General features: G+C 39.1%; 1 protein-coding gene across 1 annotated transcript; it reads right to left on the minus strand.

Annotated features, from left to right (window-relative positions):
* Window positions 1-1,883: 1,883 nt before the first annotated feature.
* Window positions 1,884-21,294, minus strand: nploc4 (NPL4 homolog, ubiquitin recognition factor). The gene is made up of 17 exons (XM_088323963.1): window positions 21,127-21,294; window positions 17,831-17,911; window positions 15,489-15,598; window positions 15,187-15,414; window positions 13,694-13,742; window positions 13,456-13,550; window positions 12,334-12,457; window positions 11,821-12,000; window positions 9,458-9,544; window positions 8,548-8,619; window positions 8,065-8,191; window positions 7,848-8,008; window positions 7,709-7,780; window positions 4,987-5,079; window positions 4,805-4,921; window positions 4,629-4,731; window positions 1,884-3,759 (listed from the first exon to the last, which is right to left on the minus strand). The coding sequence occupies exons 1-17, from the start codon at window positions 21,139-21,141 to the stop codon at window positions 3,599-3,601; spliced, it is 1,875 nt and encodes a 624-aa protein (XP_088180089.1). The 5' UTR covers window positions 21,142-21,294; the 3' UTR covers window positions 1,884-3,598.
* Between the last annotated feature and the right edge of the window lie 922 nt (window positions 21,295-22,216).

Consider the following 22,216-nt stretch of genomic DNA (forward strand, 5'->3'; position numbering starts at 1 on the left):
GTCTCTCCCAAAACAAAAGGAAACCAGGCTTTCCAAAGAAGACTGATTAACTCTACGTAGCAAAAGTTAGAATACAGTCTCCTTTGTTAGATAGAATCCCCGCCCCTCAGTAAAGAGACTCATGTATTACAGGGCAAAAAACATAATAAAAAGAAGGAGATTCGGAGATTTCTTCAGAGCCCAGCTAGCGAGCAAGCGAGGCGGAGATTCGTAACAGCTCGATCTCCGGGGCTCTCAATATGATGATTAATAAAGTAACGAATTCTAAATAACCGATTCTCTATGTCTTCTTTTATTACAGAGCGTTTTATTAAAAATGTTGGGGATATGAACCTAACACTTTGTATTACCAATAAACTGTGATGATTAAAACTGAATGAATATATAAATTTATATTATATATTTGTCGCCGATTTACAATTTCAACCTCGATAACACTAAATTTTGGGGACCCACAGATCTCTGCTGGGACCCATAGATTTTTGAGCATGCGAGTCTCATCACTTTTCAGAGGTAAAATGAACACTGCAGGGGGATTAAAGTAGTTCTTCAAAATCACGGTGACCACACAAAATATTGAAATTCAAGAAGTTTTACTCAAGGGTGTACTCACTTTTGTTACCAGTGGTTCAGCTACCACTGACTATATTTTGAGTTTTTTAGGGGGCAAAATAAATGTACACTGCTCTACTAGCTTTACGTTGACAACCTTTCATTGTGTCAAAGCAATGTTTCTTTGATAGTGTCCAACTAGACATTATGATGATATTTTTGGAGGAAGATAGTCTAGCCACTTTTGTGACATACTGTATTTATATGTTTTGGGTAAAAACGAAATATATGCTTACATTTTCATTGCGAGGATATTCTTCCCATTACGCTTCCTTATTATTTTTTTTTTGCATGGCCTTCAATGAATGTCCATAATTGATGCATAATATTTGCACTAATACATTAAATATTGCCCTGTTGAGGTGTAGCATGTAGCAAACAATTGCTTGGTCGGTTCCCTTAACCACTTGTCGTAGGGGAACCATTTCCTGTGGTGTGTTTTGGGCAAGTACAGCCTGGCGGCAGCCACCCCTATCCAGGCCAACATATGTTGCCACCTGGTCCTAAACCAGGGACCTTCCGTGTGTCAGATGAAAGTCCTAACCACTGCACTATGGAAACATGAAATCATAGTTAAGCTAGTCACCTCCGTGAGTTATAATAATAATAATAATAATTTCCTTTGTATTGTCATTCTTTGTAACAATGTACACAGAACGAAATGTCGATACACCTGACCCGTTGTAGCGAGCCGATGCAGCCGCAGCCAACAGAGGGCGCCGCCATTTTACCAATTAGGTATGACTCGGCCGAGGCGCGAACCAGCGACCTCCCAGTCTCAAAGCGGGCACACTACATCTAGGCTACTGAGCTACCTTCCATATGACTTTAAAGCGCTGATTCTTCCATTGTGAAGAGTTTGATCCCTTTTGTGCACACTTTTCAGCGTGCTGTGTGAGGATTTTGTATTTTTGGGTATCTTGGTGTGATTTACCTGTCCTTATGCACTTTTCCTAATGCACCGGTAGGGGGCGATGACACTTTACTTGACAATGCCCTACAAAGCACTGAAATTGCCGCTTCTGTGTCAGCGTCATTTTTAAGTTGACTTAATTGTTTTATTGGTCTTTGTTTTGGGCATTGTCTGTTGAGTCAGACTGCCGAGAAACACAGCAAGAATTTCAAACACTCCACTAAAAAGTCAGGCGTTTTCCTGACCTTAAAAACACAACATTAAAATTCAAGTATTTTCCCGGATTTCAAGCACCCATACGAAACCTTATAGCTGTCATTCCGGTCCAAGTTAAATAAAAACCTCAGGAAGAACGAGAGCAAGTTTTTAATTCTTGGTTTTTATTCCTTCAACTGAACATCACGTCAAGAGGAAGCTAGCCTCAGCAAACACGGACAAAAGTCGCTCGCTAACGTGATCCGCAAAAATCACTCAAGAATTCGCACGCCTCCAAAAACAAAGAGTCCAGAATCATCCAGACTGAAAATATTTTCTCACAGCAACAGAATTCCGATCAAACTCCTCGAGGAACATAATAACCACAAGTGTCCGTCAAAACTTGAATATCTGGAAAGTGTGTCCACTTCTTAAATTTGTATATCGAGGGCACTTTACGCCTGAAGGTGGGGATCCAGAGTCAAAAATTCGATTTCATCCAATTTTTTTTACACGTCTTGTAGGTGCGTTTATAGGTCATTTTAATAATTTCACAAGCATGAAATAAGCTATGTTTTGAAAAGTGCAAATTCCAGACGTTCGCAAACTTTTCAAAGTTTTCTATAATGATGAAGATCAGTGCTGCCTTGAGACACAAAGGTCTCAACAATCTTTTTACAATTGTTTTTGATGCAGAAATTGTAAATGTATTTGCTTCAGATCTGCACAACCAGACAACTGAAGGTTAGGCTAAGAAGATTAATCAACAACGTGAATATTTTGTTCCCACTTTTGCTATTTCACAATTATCTGTTTTTGATATATAACAGAATTTTCTACACACAGTTGTGATAAAAAAAAAAAAAGATCATTTTCTTTTTTATAATTTAAAAAAGTCCCTGGAATGAAATTAACTCACAAATTCTGCCTGTGATTTAAGTTGTAGTGTGTACAAAAGCAAAGTTATTTTTAAAACTCAATCAGGGGATAAACCTGTTAGTATGAGAGGCTGTTTGAGAAGCAAATCATACTTGCTCTGACACACACATACCACCCCACCCCCACACAAAACCCCTTTAGTAAAAGTAATTTTAATGGTCTGGAATTAAAGTGTAAGAGTGTATTTGTGTGTGTATGTAGTAGTAGGTGTATGAGAGTATATGAATGTGTGAGAGTGTCTATAGTAGAGTGTGTGTGTGTGGGGGGGGGGGTATTGTAGTGTGTGGGAGTATAGTTGTGTGTGTGAGAGTATCACAGTGCGCGTGTATCTAGGAAAACAGTATAGTGAGTATATGTGAGAGTATAGTACCGTGTGTGTGAAAACCTAGAAGTATGAGTGGGTATATAGGTGTGTGTGCGTGTGTATGCATAGCACTGTGTCTGTGTGAGAGTATAGTTGTGCATGTGTGAGGGTATGACGCTATATGTGAAAGCAAGAATGATTTGCTTCTTAATAGGCCTTTTATGTTATTATAATTTATATATAATCTTATTTTAAAAATCCATATTAGTCTGGATCTAACGTCGCAGAAAAATCCATAAAAATACATGTCGATGCATGATCATTTCTTTCAGCAGGCAAAGCTAAAATTAGATCATTGAATCTAAAGGCAGCACCATTACATCTAGCGTTCTGTCCAATTTTGTAACCATTTCAGGCAGGAAGTGACGAGCACCAGTTAAATGAAGGTGAATACAACCGACAGTCGGCGTCAAATCGGGTTATTATGAATTTTACCCATTCCGGTCCAAACCATCCGAGCAGGAAGCGCTTAATACGGAAAGCCGGAGAGCCGCTGGTCTTCTATTTGAAAGTAAACGGGGCTGGCAGCGTGCCGTAGGGTGGTGACACCCGGCGAAAAGGAGGCGTGGTTGCCTTTAAGTGCGAGGCAGCCTGCACATTTCACAGTGCTCTGTCCCAGGCTGGTTCATAAAGGTGCAGTGCACACACGACCACATGGAGGACGAAGATGGCGGTGCCGACGGGTCGCCCATTGTGTCGAAGCCCACCGATGCAGACGGCTGACCGCTCACGGTGCCTATGGGTTAAGAGAAAATTTTGAATGCCTAAAAAAAACATTTAAACAATTAATCTCAGGTGACAACGACCTCTTTTTTTGCAACATTTTAAACACTGCAGCTTTAAATGAAGTGTGGCTTATTTGATTTTTTTGTGTGGCGGCACACAGGAAAACGGCAAGCTGCTCTTTTCCACAACCCATGCGGTTTAAATACAAAACACCACAGTGACGTCTGGAAACATCTTTGACACTTTGTTAGAGTACAAATGAGTTGATGATTCTGCCAAAATTGTTTATATAGTACATACGGGAACAGAAAGGGGGGTTTAAAAAGAATTTATTGAATATTTATAACATACTCACGATATTTCAATTTTTACAGCCACAAATTAAGTCATCAATTATATATCTCAATTGAAGAGCAGTGGATGTAATCAAAACTGCTACAATACTCTTTCTGTATCATCTGCGTCAATGTCAGGTCGCTTAAGTTTCCTTTAATTCTTGAGGAAAGATAAAAAGCGAATGCAATTTGGTCTTTTACCGCAGAAACCACCAAATAAAACACAAAAAGACATTGAAAAAGACACTGTGTTGCACTTTGGCACTAATCTCCACAGTACAGTTGCCCTAGTGCCGTCGTTTAGAAATATAGGGCTGGCATTTTACTGCGTTTTCTTTCTGTGCAGTAGTAAATATGTGTTTGTCTTTGTAATCGCCATTTTGAATGGTCAGATCATCTGAAAACACATGATGAAAACAACTTGAAGCAAAACTGGCTTTAAATCCAGTGTGTGCAAAATTCTTAAATTTGCACCTGCAATTTTGAAATAGGTGCACTCCGTAGGCCAGAATTTACGGCAGATTTAAGCGGGTCAAAAACTTACCGCACAACTGCTCGATGGTGGCCCACTGCTCTGACTTTTTCCACGTCTCTGCCAGGTCTTCGTCTGACGTTTTGACGGCGTCCAACAGCAGGCCGATGCTGTCCTGCAATTAAAAAAATGTGCTGGTGGACGGGGTAGGGTGACCAACGATGGCACCCAGGGGCTGGTGTCCTCACCCTCAACGGCATGACCTCATTGGTAACCAGGAATAGGAGAAGGTGAAAGTCCGACACAATGTCCAAGAAGGATGAGGAGGTGCACTGCGACAAATATGTTGCCAGGCTGTGGAAGTTCTGTGGGTAAAGGAGAAGAAGATTGAATTCGTTTTCTCTTCAGGGAAAAAGACGAGCTTTCTTACTTGTGTTTCGCCGAGGATTTCTCGATTCTCGATGGGGAAGCGCTGAGTGGAGCTGAAGGTAAACTGGGGGTCCTTGGGGAACGTTGTGGTGATCTGGTGAGGAAGCAAAAATGAACTTTTGAAATTGTGTCTTGCACTGTGTAGAGTGTACTCTTGCTACTTGGACATACAAATACATATATCCCCCATTCAACTACAGACAGGATGCCAAACAGGAACTATGTTCCCTGACTGTTAAGAGTACAGATGCCCCCGGATGAGCAGAAACACAGTAATCCCTTGCTTTCGCAAAGATTGTCCTTCAAAAATGTCCTGCAATAGTTAAAGCCGCACAGTAGAAACGTGTATTTATTTATGTTTGTTAAATACTCCGAAAAACATTGAAACCAATAAAACAAACCCAATTTATAGGCTTAGGTTTTAGTTTAACAAATAAAAGTACCATATGTAAGATGTTTTTTTTCACAAAAAACTTCTGTACGTTCAAATTATCATTTGAAAAATAATCTTTTCGCAGTTTTGCAAAACTATAGCTGTAAGACATGATCATTTTCCTTCACAAAATACTTTTGCCACCATCATGTGGACGTTGTGGAATACTGCTTTACTTTCCGGCCTAGCAACACAAGCCATATTGGAATCATGTAAAAAGCAATGCCCTGAGCAACAAAATATTAAAAGCCTTATAAGGAAGGGAACACATACTGTATGTATATTCACTGGAAAACGCTAAGAATATTTCCTGTTTTCATTTTACAGAAACCATATATTTTTCCATTATCAAACATTTGAGAGAATGCACCAAGGAGCTACTACTGAGCGTCAAAGAGCAGTATGTGACTCAAGAGCAAGTTTAGTGGGGCAAGAAGTCCAACTTTGTAGGCGATAGAATGATTCTTCTTCCACGTTTTTGACCAGGTTGCCGGTGGTTTTGCCGGTCCAGAGTATTTTGTTGACATGATGGCTTTTAGAGAAACTTGAAAAAGATTTGAACATACACAATGTAAGTCCGTAAAGCTGTCGTACATAAGTGTATACCTCTGACCGCAATGTCATTGACACACAGGCAGAATTAAGCACAGAAACGGGATGGGGGAACTGACTGTTTAGCTAAACAGAATGCAGAATACGATCGATGAAAATCTGCTAAGTAGCAAAACAGTGATAAGTAAACCGCAATAGAGCAAGGGATTACAGTACACGTGTCTCTACCACCCCGATGGACAGCTTCAAAAATGCACACTAGTCGTCCGCAAATTCTCACTCAAACGACCAAGTCGACTATTGAAACGATTAGTCAAATAATCGGGTAAAATGTAATTTAAAAAAATGAAATATCTAAATTTTGTGAAGTACAATCAGTGGTCAAGTGCAAAATCTAACAATTAACTATTGAACAGAAATCAAACGGTTTCAGCAACTGGCAATTGTCAGTTTTAACAAATGACGTCTGTTCTTTGGACTGCATGCATGATTGCAATGAACAGCGTGTAATTGTGCTCTGTATCTGGCAATCTACAGTAAACTAAGGAGACCCTGACTACTTTGCACTTAAGTTATTGCTGGTTCCCTGCTTTGCAGATTTATAATTGTCTTTATTGTTAATGATATCAATGTATCGTGCATCATGTTCAGCAGACATCAAATACTATCACAGGGGCAGGGTAGGGAACTTTGTGTATTGCGTGAGCGTGAATGTCAGTGTGCCCGTCTGGAATAGGCTGGTGTATGCCGTCAATCAAACGGCCGGGGCGGGCAGGCGCACAAGTCAATGTGTCTACCCACTCAGAAAAAACTGCGAATGCATAGCTACAACTATCTTTTAGCGACTCGTTACATTGAAAAAAAATCCATTAATTAAATCTGACTGAGGAAAGTTAGAAGAGCGCAAAGAAACGGTGATCCGTAGCAGGTACTCAGAGTATTTTTATTGGGTTCGGGAAGCAACTGAGGCGGCGGTGGGAGAGAGGGCTGAAGGCCTAGCCTACTGCTACGGCTAGGTTATAAAATCTCTTAAAACCACCCTTGCCAAGCCTGTCTCTCACCGAAGGTAGATCCATTACCCAAAAAACGGATGACCTGGAGCAACTCATGGGAAACTGCTTAATTTTAAACAGTTGTTTTTTAATAATAACGGAGACATGGCTCAACTGAAGATACCTGATGCTAGCATGCTCTCTAAATCCAACAATGAAAGGAGAAGCCGTTCACTTTTGTATAATGACCATTCATTCATCTGTAATTCTGTGTTTTTTTTTGTCTATCTGTTGTTATTTTGTTGTATACTCTCATTCGGTAAGGACGTCATCTTGACGTAAGTTTGACCCTTGGAGGCTTTTATGAAGGAGCAACGGATACTTTGCAGATTTTCACATTTTGCGGTGGGTTATGGTCCCCATTAACCGCAATAAACGAGGGATTATTGTACACCAGTAAATCTATCACATTCCAATTTCTACCTAGTTGAAATGTTTGATTATTGTTTTGGTTTGAAGAAATTTAGTTGCGTTTTCATCAATGTGTGCTTTTGATTGAATTAGTAATTCATCGACTAATGAATTTCGAATCAAAGAATGGCTCCCACAAAATAGAGACTGTTATTTTTAAAGAGTGAAAATAAGGCCTCCGCTTTTGTTATTATACGGTAATTTTAATCAGGACTCAAATATCCTAAAACTATTTTTCCTTCTAGACACAAAATGTAAAGCAAAAACTAACTCACATCAATGATGAGATACTCAACAGGAAGCGGCCGTGCCAGAAAGGTGACGTCGTTTCCAAACTTGTCTTTGTCCTGTAGTGACAGCATCTTTGACTACCGGTCCTCTGAACAGCAAGAGGAGCACTAGCACAAGTGTTACCTTGAAGAAGACGTCAGGGACGTACTGCTCGGGACTGGATTCTTTGGCGTAGCCCAGCTCGGGGGCATCCTTGCAGGGCAGCAAACACTCGTCCCTTACCAGCGCCATGCACTGGTTGGACACCTGGTACCCCTCAAAGTGCACTTGGTTGTCTGGACCGCCTGAGACGATCGGAAGTCAGGAAATGAGGTTCACACCTGCTGGGAGGTGGACTTACCGGTGGCGACCACAGTCACAAACTTAGAGCCAAAGTTTCCGTCGCGAGAAAGCTTGCAGGGGTTGGAATGTTGATTCTGGAAAAAGCCCGCTGTGATGCACTCCTCTGCGCTCAAGAAGTAAGCATCCTGTTGGGAACAATCAAAATCAGTGGAGAAACATGTTATCTCTGCTGTGAGAAACTCCTTTGGCACAATATAAGCAGTATACCTAAAAGGTTAATAGTTTAGTCGACGCTCAAAAGAAGCGTCGAAATAACCAATGAATTTTGAACTTCAGGAAGAACAAGAGAGGGCAATAGAAAAACTAAGTATCGACCGGTCTGGGTTTTTCAGGGCCAATACCGATACTTAGTATAAAGAGGAGGCCAATAACCAATATTTGGAGCAGATATTGATTAGCTCTAAAAGCTTAAAAATATGAAGAAAACAAAGTAATGCAAAAACAAACAAATAGTATATATTACTGAAGAAATGTACCCCACCTGGTTTCGGGTGAAGCGGACGGTCCCAATTCTGGTGTCCTCGGAAAGCAGGTCGGAGAAAATCCAGCCCACCTGGCAAAATCAGTTGAAGGTTATGTGACAATTTTGGTACGCGATTATTCTCTATTAGGATACACTTTGAACAGGTTTCTTTATCAATTCCTGTATTCAAAAGCATTTTATTTCAATTCAACAGGGAGGAAAACAAAGTAGGATTCAGGTATTTGTGTGCCTGTTAAACAAGTCAGGAGAGGGCTTTCTGTAGCTTCCATTTAAAATATAAATAAATAATTGATCAATCATGAGGAGATTGATTTCGGAATAAATAATTTAACCATGAAATATTGAATTGCGTTGTCACGCTGTTCTTTTTTAATTCTAATTTTATTTATTTTTAATCTCAGTGTGCAATTGGGTCTTTTGCAGTTACAGAGGTGTGAAAAATTGCAGAAATATAAGAATGAATATCAAGAATACATGTACAGTTGATTTAATGTTTAATACTCAGTTGTTTCGCAAGGGAGCTTGTTGAGGATGCCAGGGTTATCCATTATTTTGACCAATATTGTGCACATTCCTTTGTTATTTTCGTTGCTTTGCATTGTTTGCATTGTCTCAATTGGCCACTTTTGTTGCTGTTCTTTGTTATCTAAAACCCTTAAGTATGGATCTGCTTTTTGTAACCAAGGAGTTTTAATCAAATGTAAGGGCTCGGGGGAGGACCTTCAGAACACCATTTAATTTACTTATATTGCTTTTTTTCTTTTTACAGTCTTTTCTTCTCATTGCAGGTTCCAAAATATATATATATGACGTTCCTTCTTCACTTTGAGTGTTTAAAAAAACTCTATAAACTTATCACGATGATTGTTTTTTTTTTTTTTTTTGCTTAAAGTTTGTGTAAACACACCTTCCGAAGGCCAAGTTTAGCGGCAATCTCATCTACAGCTGCTGCTTTGGGATCTTCTAGTAGTTCCAGACTGTTCTGAGTCGCGTTCTGAAAAAAGAGAAGCTTTGGTTAGTTTGTACCAGGGGTCGGGAACCTTTTCGGCCCAAAGGTCCATAAAAGAATATTTGTTTGTTTGTTTGTTTGTTTGTTTTTAAAGAGAAAGCCGTACTATACATTTTAAAATTCAGCAAATTTAGCCAAACACACTCTCCAGACAAAATTTTATTTTTCAGCACATTTTACTATGATGATAGATTAGACGATAGATTAAATGATTAGTTAGATTACTTTATAAACTTTATGAATCAAGAAAAAGAGCCAGAGCGTGTGTCCCATATAAACCCATATACCACTTTAAACTTGTTTCTGACCCGCAGTTACCAAAGATCGTGAGGCTCATTCGACCTTCATTTTTTTTTTTATAAATAATTATTTCAAAACAAGGTGCAAGCAGGGTTTTTTCATTTAAATATGACAAAATATTGCAAACAAAAATACTGGGGCATTTACCTTCGGTGCAGATGGCGCTGTGTGCATACCTCTGCCCACCCCTACCGCTTACCCAATCAAATTGCTTTGTGTGCTTGGCTTGCGTATTTGGGTGTTTACGGTTTGTTGTATGGATTTTCATTACTAAGTGTCTCAACGGTGAACATACATTGATTAATGAACTTCCATAAAGGATTCCTTGGTGACGTATGGCCAAAACCGAGTCTGTTAGTTCGACCCATTGACTGCAAACTTAAAGTTGGGACTGTGCCCTTCATATATTGGACAGAACCATTTTTCCTACTAGCGTTATTTCTGCTATGCACACACCACACTTGACTCTGGGCTTTTTAGAAAAGGAATGCTATTGAAGTACCGTAAATTCCGGACTATAAGCCGCTACTTTTTCCCCAAATGTTCAGCCCTGCGGCTTATTCAGTGATGCGGCCAATTAATGTGATTTTTCTAACGACCACCAGCGGTACTCGAGTACAAAAAGTAAAATTTAGACCGGTGGCATCGTGCGCCGAGGTAGACTGCATCCTCTTAGTCTATGATCGAATGGTCCGTATGACAGAGGAAAGAGGTTCAATTCAAATATGAGGAAGACAGCCTTGATGGCGACAAATGTGAGGGGTAGGACGAGAACAGTTTACCATGAATTTCATAATTGAGGTACGTTTTTTTTTAACAGCTACGCTTTAAGCGTTGCGAGCATGTTAGGAGTAGCGTGGTGGTACCTTTCACAGGCACGGTTTGGGATGAAAGTTATATTATTATTATTAAAGCTTTGAAAACTCTCTCGGTGTACCGTCTTTCTTTGTAAATATGTGTAACCATGTATAAAATGTATTTGCAACTGTATATTTTTGTAATGTATTTATTTGTATTTATTTTGGACACTTATTCTGATAAGTCTTGCAGTGACCAATTAAAAAGAAGGGGCGTAACAGACGCGGGGGATTATGGGAAGTGGGGACCGGTAAAGGTGAGTGTTTGTGGACACGGCAGACAAAGGTGGATATATATTTTTCCCACCCTTACCTTTGGAAATATACACTATTTTTCCTTGGATTACTTTCAACAGGCACTCGGACTTTGCAGGTCTGCATCAAATGATAACCACCGGTATCATTTGACAATCAATCTGCCGGCTGTGGTCGATTTTGGACTGTATCGGTACGTGTTGCCGAACATGACGGAATTGTGTATATGCTTGGCTGTTAGGATAGTTGTTCAAACCTCACATTGTGTATGCTGTTAAACGTCATATTGAAATATAATATCGTGAATGTGCTTGATTGCTGTTGAGATTGTCAAGAGGGGTTGTTCAAACCTCACACTGTTTGTTTTCTGTTATTAGTGTCAATAAATTTGTTCAAACCAAAAAACGCGTAGGATAGGCTAGGGCCTTGTCTCAGCCTCTTCGCTGAAATTAAGTGTCTCGGCCTAATGGCTCTTAAGTGTATTATGATATAATTGATAATGGATAACGTCAAAATAATAAAGAAACGATAATTCTACACAAATCCTCCCCATTAAAATTGTTCGATCAAAAGGAACTCCTATTTTTAATGTGGGTGCATGCGGATAATATACCGGTGTGGCTTGTGTATGTACTAAATCGGTTTTCCTCCCGAAATGTGGGCGGCGCGGCTTATATTGAGGTGCGCCTTATAGTCCGGAATTTACAGTAATATGCATTTCCAAAATGTTATCTAATAGCAATATGTACTCATGAAAAGAGCCACATACTAAATCGCGAGCCTTAGGTTCCCAACCCCCGGGTTTGTACAAATGAAAAAGGAGAAACAGTGAGGTTGCATGTCTGGCACCTGGGGAGGCTCGTAGATGGCGGCCACTTCAGCTCTGATGCCCAGCGGGATGTCTTTGTGCTCAGTGTACTTTCCGTATAGGTATCCCACCCTTTGGCTGCCCGTTTTGCGCCAGAAATCCAGGAAGCGGTCAGCGATTGTGTGGTTCTCAAACATGATGTTGTCCACGTGTCTGTATTTCTAAAAAGAGGAAAAAATACTCTTGTTTACTTTTCCAAATCTGTCACAACTAAACCAAAATAGTGAAACTGGACTTGAGTGATGGATAGAATTAGAATGATCTTCATTGTCATTGATAATGTAGTGAATACTGTTTACAAGATTAGAAGTGGCAAACATGAAACAAGACTTTAAAGAAAATAAGATTAAACCTTAAAATCAGGAATGATAGTCAACATTTACAAGGTAGTGCATGTAGACTGGACTAAGTGCATAAAAAAACAGCAGCAACATTGTGTGAAAACAGCATAATATTTTTCTCTCTCAAGCTTGTGTAGATTTAGGGTGGCTTACCTGTCTATTGAGCGTAATGGCACTGGGCTGGCACTTGGTGCAAATGCCTTCCGGCCAGGGCAGGTGGCCTTCGCAGCCTGCCTTGATCTTACAGCTGATGTTCTCCAGGGCAGCAAACTTGCCCCTGAAACACCAATCATAACAGACCATTTTCAGAGCCAACATCATCTGAACTCTCAAGTAATGTTGTTTTGATTAGCCCTAAATCGCAAAGTCTCAAAGGGCTGCACAGACCACCATTACACCATCTCCCGATCTGAAACATATAAATGCTGAAAAGAAGGGAACCAAGTACCGAGCCTTACGGAATGCTGCAGATAATACTAAAAGGCTCAGAAGTCATATCACTTTATCTCACACAATGCATCCTATCTAAGAGGTAGGATCTGAACCATGAAAGACCAATCCCCTTTTCCAGCCGATTTAGTAAGCTATTTTGGTCACAGTGTCACTGAGATCGAGCAGCAGCAACAATGAATAAGCGCTAGAGTCCAATGCCAGGATATAATTGGTCACTTTAACCAGGGCTGTCTAGAGTATTATTATTAAGAAAGAGACCAATAATACAATTCAACAGCATTTTTCAATCAAAAAAGGCTGTTTGAATAAATAAATATCTCATAACGTCGTTTATTTCTTCTCTCTATTACATTCCCACAAAATTTAGATATGAAGTTATTTTTGTAACGTTCGCGTGAAGGGGGGACTTTTCATGCTGGGAGTGCATTTATCGACACAACACCGATAACAACTGGTAAGCATCCAGACTTTTAAAAGCTTTTAGGGCAGCGCCGGTGTAAGGGGATACTCACTTTACAATACAGTGGTACAGATTGTGTGGACTGAAGTTAGGCAGACTAAAGGGTTTGGTTAAATCCATGTCAGGAGGAAGACTGTATGGGTCGTTAGCTAGCCCTGCTAATTTTTTACAGGGTTTCTCTACTGCTCTTTGTTCTTTCAGACAAGGTGAGCCACCTCATCAGACAGCTGCACAATATTTGTTTGACAAGTCATTGTTTTGTATGATATAGATTTTGGTGTTGTTGTCAACCATTTAATGGCGTCACCCATGGGGAGCACGGTTTTATTTAGATCAAAAAATTAAAAGGCCAATGCACTCACTTGTCAGCTCCTCCGGTCAGCTTTCGGAGATATGCGTGGAACGACATGTGCTTGACAGGCGGGTCTAAGTGGTTCAGGTAGTCTTCATCGAAGGGCTGCAGAAGAAGTGAAAGAGGTCGTGTTTGTCAAAATCAAGCAAAATACACTGGGGAAAAAAAAACAAGACGTTGGGGCAGCGGACAAAAGAAAAAGGTAATGGCACAGGAGAAAAATGAGCGAGAGTTGATCTTATTCTGACCTCGAGCGGCACACAGTGCACACACTTCCCCAAGGCACCGTGGCGACATCTAAAGGACAAATGTAGGAAATAAAAAAAGTCATTTAAAAAACGAAAAAGCCACATAAACTAGATCATTTTATAAAACTACGTGTATGTTTATATTTAGACAAATGTTTACACAAAAGTAATGCTTCGCCATGTTTGGTAGTTTTGGGGGCAGAGTATTTTTGCAGTTCACAGGACTCGATTTTATGTTTCCGTTTCCCAGAGCACCTTTAGACATAGGGTCACCTAGAGGAATTGATCAATATTACACGGGTGTTAGAAAACCAGTTGTTCATCATATTTACATTTTCATTCACAAGATTCGTTTATTGTTACAAATATTATATATCATATTCATACAAAATGTGTACAAACAAGTTATTAATGGTTGCTTTTTTTGTTTGCAGTTTTTTAAAAGTGATAACATTGTCCAAAAAACACATTCTACTTTAATGTCACTCTTAAATGCTACTATGAATTTATTTTCAAAATCTTAGTATCTTAATTCAATATGACATGCCATTTTTAATATTTGGCAGCTCTGTAAAACTTACTAAATGATTAAAACTTTCTAGCTAACTAGTAGTTTTATTATTTTACATATTCTTGCAAGCTATGTAAATATTTATTTCATTTTACCTTTATTTTCCAGCACAATGCCTACACCGTATGGCAGACAGCAGATCCTCTAGCTCATTTAATTTTTTCATTCAAAGTATTTTAATTTAAAGTAAGAAAATAGTACTCAGAGGGACTTTAGATTTCGCTGTATTGTGAAGTGCAATTGAAAATGAGTGCTAAAAGCACATTGAAGCATAATATGGCAATTAAATCGTCATTTTGAGTTAGTTTGAGTCGTTAAACTTCTAACATTTTTATTTACAAACTTTACTTTTTTTATTTCATATCTTTGTTTTTATTTTAACCATTGTTTGTGTTTGGAATAAGTGTTTCGGGTTGTTAGATGGGAATAAAAGAGGGGATTTTATAGTCTTATCGTACATGGAATGTTTCAAGAGCAATTTGAGTGGCAACTTCCTGCCTGAAATGTGTCTAACCACTGAATTTAACCTGATAGAAACTACGGAGACTTAGACAGACTATAAAGCACCATTCTTCAACACATTTTTGGCCCAGCCTTTAGTAGGTTTTTTGGGTACCCGTAGAAGCAAGATGGCAGACAATTATGTCAGCTGCTTCTAGATGTTGCATAAAACAAATGCACATTTCTTGATCTCTGAGTATTTAAAACAATACAGGTTTATAGAATAGTTCATGTATTTTCTCCTATTTTGAACTCAAAATATTTTTCAGTTATGTGGTTAAAAAAACACAGAGTCACTAAATATCACACACTATCCATTTAAGGATGCGGTAAGATATGTGCAAATTTCCTCTCGCTTGTCTACCGTTTTTTCGCATTCTATGTTAGCATGAAGCTAGCGCAATGCTATGTGTCTCCTCACAGCTGGGTGTCTCGGCTCCTGTAAATCTTGCCGTCCTGCTTGGTCAAAAACTGGTCGATGTCGTCCTCTTGGATCTGAGGCGCAGACTGGGGACGGGGTAACAGGAAGGACGAGGACGTGGACGGTAGGGACGAGGACAAATGCGGTGCAGTTGTGTCCATCACCTCCGGCGAGGTAGAGGAGGAGCCTGGCGAACTCGAGGGAAACAAAAAGAGCATGTCGCCATGCCTGCCGAGGAAGCACAGAAGATGTCTTAGTGATCTCACTTTCTGTCTTGATCTTTGACGCTAACTGATGCTCACTTGATTTTCAGCAAGCTGAGGCTCTCGTTTTTTGAGAGGATCTCTCCTGTTTTGTTGCGGTTCAAATAAAGGGAGAAGTGGTTGGAGTTTAAGCCAAATTCTTTTGCCACCTGAACACAGCAAAAACAACATCCATACCTTTCAATAGTATCATAATGCATTGTTATAATCGTAATTTGCAGACTATAAGCTGCACCTAAGTACAAGCTGCATCCAATATACGTTTTAAAAGGAAAAATAGAAAAAAAACGTACATACCGTATTGTCTGTGCCATTACATTAGGCTCACCGGATTATAAGGTGCGCCCCCAAAAAAGTATTTTGTTAAACAGCCGTATGCAAAAGTTTGGGCACCCCTGATAATTTTCAAGATGTTCATTTATAAATCATTGGTTGTTCGGATCAGCAATTTCAGTTAAATATATCAAATAGCAGACAAACACAGTGATATCTGAGAAGTGAAATGAAATTTACAGGATTTACAGAAAATCTGCAATCATTGCTTAAACAGAAGTAGGCAGGTGCATAAATTACATAAATATTTAGTAGATCCTCCTTTTGCAGAAAAAACAGACTCTAAACGCTTCCGATTGCTGGTTGAAGGTATTCTTGTCCATTCTTCTTCACAAAACATCAAGAATCTGCTGATACTGACTGGAATCCATGTGACCTTCAACTTTAACAAGATTGCAAGTACCAGCACTGGCCACACAGCATGATGGAACCACCACCAAATTTTACTGTGAGTAGAAAGTGTTTGTCTTGGAATGCTGTGTTCTTCTTCCACCATGCATACTGCCCCTTGTTATGTCCAAATAACTCAATTTTAGTTTCATCAGTCCACAGCACCTTATTCCAAAATGAAACTGGATTGTCCAAATGTGCTTTAGCATACCTCAAGCGACTCTGTTTGTGGCATGTTCACAGAGAAGGCTTCTGCCACATTACTCTCCCATACAGCATCTCCTTGTACAAAGTGCGCTGAATAGTTAAACGATGTGACAACATCTGCAGCAAGATCATGTTGTAGGTCTTTGGAGCTGGTCTGTGGGTTGAGTTTGACTGTTCTCACCATCCTTTGCCTCTGCTTATCTGAGATTTTTCTTGGCCTGTCACTCCGGGCCTTAACTAGAAATGCCTGTGACTCCCATTTCCTCATTATGTTCCTTGCAGTGGAAACTGACAGTTGAAATCTCTGAACAAGCTTTTTGTATCCTTCCCTTAAACCATGATGTTGAACAATCTTTGTTTTCAGGTCATTTAACAGTTGTTCTAGGGCTCCCATGTTGCCACTATTCAGGGGCGGCAGTAGCTCAGGAGGTAGAGCGATCGTTTTAGGATCAAGGGATCCCAGTTCGAATCCCGGCTTGTCTGTGTTACATGCCGAAGTGTCCTTGGGTAAGACACTGAAACCCCAATACCCCCAATAAGCAGGTTAGCGCCTTACATGGCTGCACAGATCACGGCCGCTATTGGGAAATGTGAAGCACAATGTTAAGCGCTTTGGGAAGTCTTGACTTGAAAAGCGCTATATAAATGCAGATCATTTCATTTCATTTCAGAGAAGATACAAAGAGGAGAACAACTTGCCACTGGCTGCCTTAAATATCCATTTCCATAATTGGTTTCACCTGTGTATGTAGATTAAGGGTGAATGAGCTTACCAAACAGATTTTGTGTTCCAATAACTAGTGCTAAAGGTATTCTAATCAATAAAACAACAAGGGTGCCCAAAGGTACGCACCTGCCTACTTTTGTTTAAGAAATTATTGCACACTTTCTGTAAATCCTATGAACTTCATTTCACTTCTCAGATATCACTGTGTTTGTCTGCTATTTGATATGTTTAACTGAAATGGCTGATCCGAACAACCAATGATTTATAAAGGAAAATCTTGAAAATGATCAGGGGAGCCCAAACTTTTGCATACGACTGTATATAAGGCACAATGGACTGTAAGGCACATGGAATTAAAACTTAAGTACTCCAGTGTTTGTACACTTTTTTCATGAACAAATTCAAGCACTTTTTAAGGACTTTCAAAGCCAATTTTCAAATGTATCTGGTACCATTAAAAGACGAAATCTGGTGTAAATCATGTGCTTTGAAAAGCCACTCATTAACATACGAGATTTTTAATGTTGCGTGTGCATTTATCACGACATAAGATTTTTAGAGTTTGAGTAAAACACAAATACATCACAACATTAGTTGCATCTCTCCATCAGCAGGCAGGGTTGAAATTGTGTAATAAAAGCTGTGGCTTATAGTCAAGAAATTAGTGTAATATTTAATGTGTCTTTTAAAAGCGAGCATTGTGATATACTGTAGAATTAAATACCTTCTTTAGAAAGGCAGCAGCGGTCTCACGCTTGGTCGAAGGGACTTTCTTCATCCCATCAGGGGACTGGACCCGGATGATCTAAAATCAAACAGACAGCAGTTACTAATTTTGGGGAAAAGGTGAACGGCCAATCCATTCCAATACATACCAAGCTTTTTCATCTATCTCCCTTAGTTGGTTTGAAAAGGTTAACCAACTGTCCTTTACTGCTAATACATTTACTTAATGTTTGTTTCTTTTATAGATATGCTTAATAAATTACTATATTACAAAATACAATTAGTAAGGTGTATGGGATGTGTTATTAATTAATGTTCTGTTTTTAAATAAAGCAAATAATTTTTCAAACAAATTGATGAAACATAATATTACACAAATCAGTACAGTATATATATATCAGACTTACCTCTACACCGGGGGGCACATCAATGTAATGGCTGCCTTCAAAGGGCCCGATGTAACAAAATGTTTGTAAATGGTATGTAAAATAAATGTAACTTCTCCTTAAAGTAATATAACTTTGAATATAATACTTCTCCAAGTCACAAACATTAGAGTTACCACATTAGGCCAGTGGGCCAGGAATTTAATACATGTGGTATAATTATTCGCACCTAACGGCAGACATGTTGGTAATTTGTCTTTCTAGTTTTTTATTTCCACTTTGTGGTCAATCTTTTATCAAATAAACATCTGAATCCCAGTAAAAAGGGACATATCAGAAAGAAATAACAAAAATTAAGAAGATAGCAATTGAACACACAAAGAACTAAGAAAATGTAAAGAAAGTCGGTCACAATAAGTATTCCAGCAGTTGGATATGTGAACTATACGTACAGTATACATACCTGTCGACCTATACGTTTCCTCTATATTATGTTCATAGATCATTTCAAATTGTGTACGCTTTGTAACAAACTTTGTGCACGATTTTTTTATCAATACACTGCTACATTTAACAAGCATCATTGAGTTTACTAAAAGTGGGGAAAGAACTAAGATGCTGAAGAAGGGTTTGCACACCATTTTTTGGGCTTAATTCAAATACTTTTGAAAGACCTCATGTGCAGTCCCTTTTCAAGGTTTCTTCATTTTCCTCATGCTGAGGTTTTTGAGCTCATGTAGCTTTTAGATCAGGGGATGGTTGTAATAATAGTCCGTGGTTTGCAATAAACGGAAGAGCAGCTTCAGCGACAGACTGCTGTCACAGTCTTGTTCCATGGACAGACTGAGAAGATAATTTCTTCCTCATGCCATGAGGCACTTTAACTCCACCCGGGGGAGTAAAAGCCCTCATTAAACCACACCCCCACATTGCATATTACCCTATTTTTATTACAGCGTGTATTTTATGTAGCACTATTTAAATACGCTATATCAACACGTTACATTGGGTATTTATGTATATATTCCTTTTACTTTATTGTTTTATTTTCAACACAAGGATACTGCTGGAAGTGTGAATTTCCCTACGGGGATGAATAAAGTATCTATCTATCTATCTATGTATCTATCTATCTACCCATCTATAATCTGTGGTCTGTGCAGTCCTTTGAGTGTCTTAGTGATTAAGGGCTATACAAATAAACATTTCTTGACTGGACTATCCAAGTCAATTCTCCAATTTCTCTCGTACCAATAAAAAAAAAAAACCTGGTGAATCATGTATTCGCAGAGCCACATTTATATCTGTGATTTATAAACACGATTTTTAATTATTTTTGTGCTTTTTTCAAGACATATGATATTTAAATCTTGTGTGAGTCATGGATACATTTATTTTTGTTGGGTAAAAATGATAGTAATATGTAGCTTACAGTATCAGTTTTTCTCATTACACTTTACCATATAATTGTTTTCATGGCCCATAATAAATATCCATAATTAATATGTAACCCTTGCAGTAAAACACAGAGCCCTGTTTAAGTGTAGCATACACCTGTCCTCTTGTGAGAAGTGATGACGTACAAACAAATGCCCACTTCAGTCCATCACGAGGAAAGAAGAAATGCAATGCCAAAGCGAGGCCACCAGAGAGCAATATTTGTGTCATTTATAAGTGGACTTGAGGAACATGGCAACAATTTCAAGCATTTACAAGCACTTCACGAAAATTTCATACACTTTTCAATACTTAGAATAGATAGAATAGAATATACCTTTATTGTCATTGTTACAAAATGGGTTAACATATTGTGACAACGAAATTGGGCATGACACTCCAGTTTTATACATTCACAGTGAGGTATGAGCCAAGAAGATAAAGGAACAGAGAAGGTAAGGTTATAAAACAAGGGGGATAAGGCTATAGTTATAATTTACATGGTATTTACACAAGAAATGTCGGCATGTGGGATGTTACATACAGTGTTGTCGTGATACCGTTGGTATCGTAAGGGTTGTGCAATATTGCATTTGGTGCAAAGTCATCATAGTGCAAACATAATAAACATAAAATAAAATGTTATAAACATAATAAAATTCAAGCATTTTTAGGAATTTCAAAAACCCTGTTATTCGTGTTTAACCGTTATGCATTTTATACACTTTAGGTAGATATTAGTGCAAAGCATTGTATGCAACGAGAATCCAACCCGGGTCGCAAGGTAAGAGAGCAGAAACCTAACCACTAGCAACCGTGCGAAACCGGTCAGCAAATTGATCCTGTTGTTCATTTGGTAGATTAAAAATAAACTTGTTTGAATACGTCGTCTTTGTTTTTATTCTATATAGTCCGTCTTGCTGTGAATAAATAGGTGCCGCGTTGTGTTAGTAAAGTTTATTAACGCCTAGTTAGGGGAAATGTAATCATCAAAAGGGGAGCAATTGGCTATTGGAGGTTGACAGGTGATAAGTAAAGAAAATAATTAAGTTTGAAAACTGCTTAGACGGAGTTCATTGAGGTTAATGAGACAGAAATCCAACAAAATCAAATTTCTAAGCTGCCCTATGTCCACCTGGTAGAATCAAGACATGAAACATTTTGGCGTAAAATGATCGAACATCGAAGAATACGTTTAAGTATTCTTTAAACTCTGAAGCGACATTGTGTTGATAGCAAAACATGCACTCATTCAGTTTACTTTAGCCGGTTAGCCAGCTGGGCCCGTCAAAGCAAACGAGCAGTCACGTCAGCCGGCTAGCGAGCTAATTGTGCTGCCTCATCACTACCAATATTTTAGGCTAACTGCAGCTAGCTGCTAACCCGGCTAGCTCGCCTTCCCCTAAGGCAGAAATCGGGAGCCTCCAAACGACATGTTTTCGATTCTGTTGTTTTAATTGTTTCTACTTACGATGACGTCTGACATGTTGCTGCCGCCTTGTCAGCTGCTACCAAGAGGATAGTTGACACTCGCTTAGTACGCTGTGTTTGTCAACGAAACTCCATCACACCTCGGGTGCAGCCATCGGTAACGTCCGACGAGAAACCGCCAGTCCTGAGTAAAACAGACCCTCCCAGAAACAAGTGCAGCGGAATTTTTGTCTGTTTTCTTAAAGCTACAGTGTGTAAGATTCAGCGGATCCTCGAGGTAAAAAAAAACTTTTATTCAAAGAAAATAAAAACAATACTCATTTGAACAATAAGCTAAAACACATGAACTACTATAAAAACGTTCATTTAAAAAAAAATTGTAAGTCAAGAAATTTGTGTTTATTTTACATACCACGAGGTTCACCTAAAGCAGTGCTTCTCGATTATTTTCTGTCACGCTCCCCCCCTTGGAAGAAGAAGTCCTCTCGCGTACACACCTCACCCTAAGATCGATCTTTTTTTAAAGGGACAGTGTGCAATATTTAGTGCCTCCTAGTGGTACAAAAACATTTTATCCAGAAAAAAACCGATTTGAATACTGGCCAAAAATACATAAACTATTGGACCAAGTACATTTTTATTTAAAAAGAAAATTCAAGAAAGCTGTATTCCTTCTACGCCAGGGGTGTCAAGCAGGCGGCCCGCGGGCTGGAGCAGGGACCGCGAGACAATGCTGAAGGAAGCGCTAGAGAAAAACGAGCTGCATGTTGAAATATGTCGACTTGATGTTGCCAAAGCCAGATCCTCTCACAAAGACGCTGTACTTGTATTTCTTCCTCTCTCTGTCTCTGTCTCTCTCTCTCTCTCTCTCTCTCTCTCTCTCTCCTCACTTTTTCTCTCACTCTCTATCTCTCTCTCTTTCACTCTCTCTGTCTCTCTGTCCCTTCCCTCTGTGTCTTTTTTCTTTTTTGGCCACTCCTCCTGTTTTTCCTTTTCTCTCTCTTGCTTTCCCCTTCTCTATTTCTACCCTTCTCTCTTACTCTCTTCTCTTTCTCGATTTCAATTTATCTTTGTATTTCTTTCTTTTTCTTTCTTTCCCACTCTCTTAACATTTCTCTTGCTATCTCTTT

This window comes from Urocampus carinirostris, chromosome 19 (assembly GCF_059441175.1).
Source record: "Urocampus carinirostris isolate Australia breed hairy pipefish chromosome 19, RoL_Ucar_1.0, whole genome shotgun sequence".
Classification (NCBI taxonomy): domain Eukaryota; kingdom Metazoa; phylum Chordata; class Actinopteri; order Syngnathiformes; family Syngnathidae; genus Urocampus; species Urocampus carinirostris.

Bases quoted from the DNA above. Each gene is read 5' to 3' on its own strand.
- nploc4 (XM_088323963.1), bottom strand. The intron at 12,001-12,333 runs GTAAGCCACCCT...TCCTCTTTTTAG, and splicing joins CCATTACGCTCAATAGACAG to AAATACAGACACGTGGACAA. The intron at 8,192-8,547 runs GTGGGGTACATT...TGTTCCCAACAG, and splicing joins TCCGCTTCACCCGAAACCAG to GATGCTTACTTCTTGAGCGC.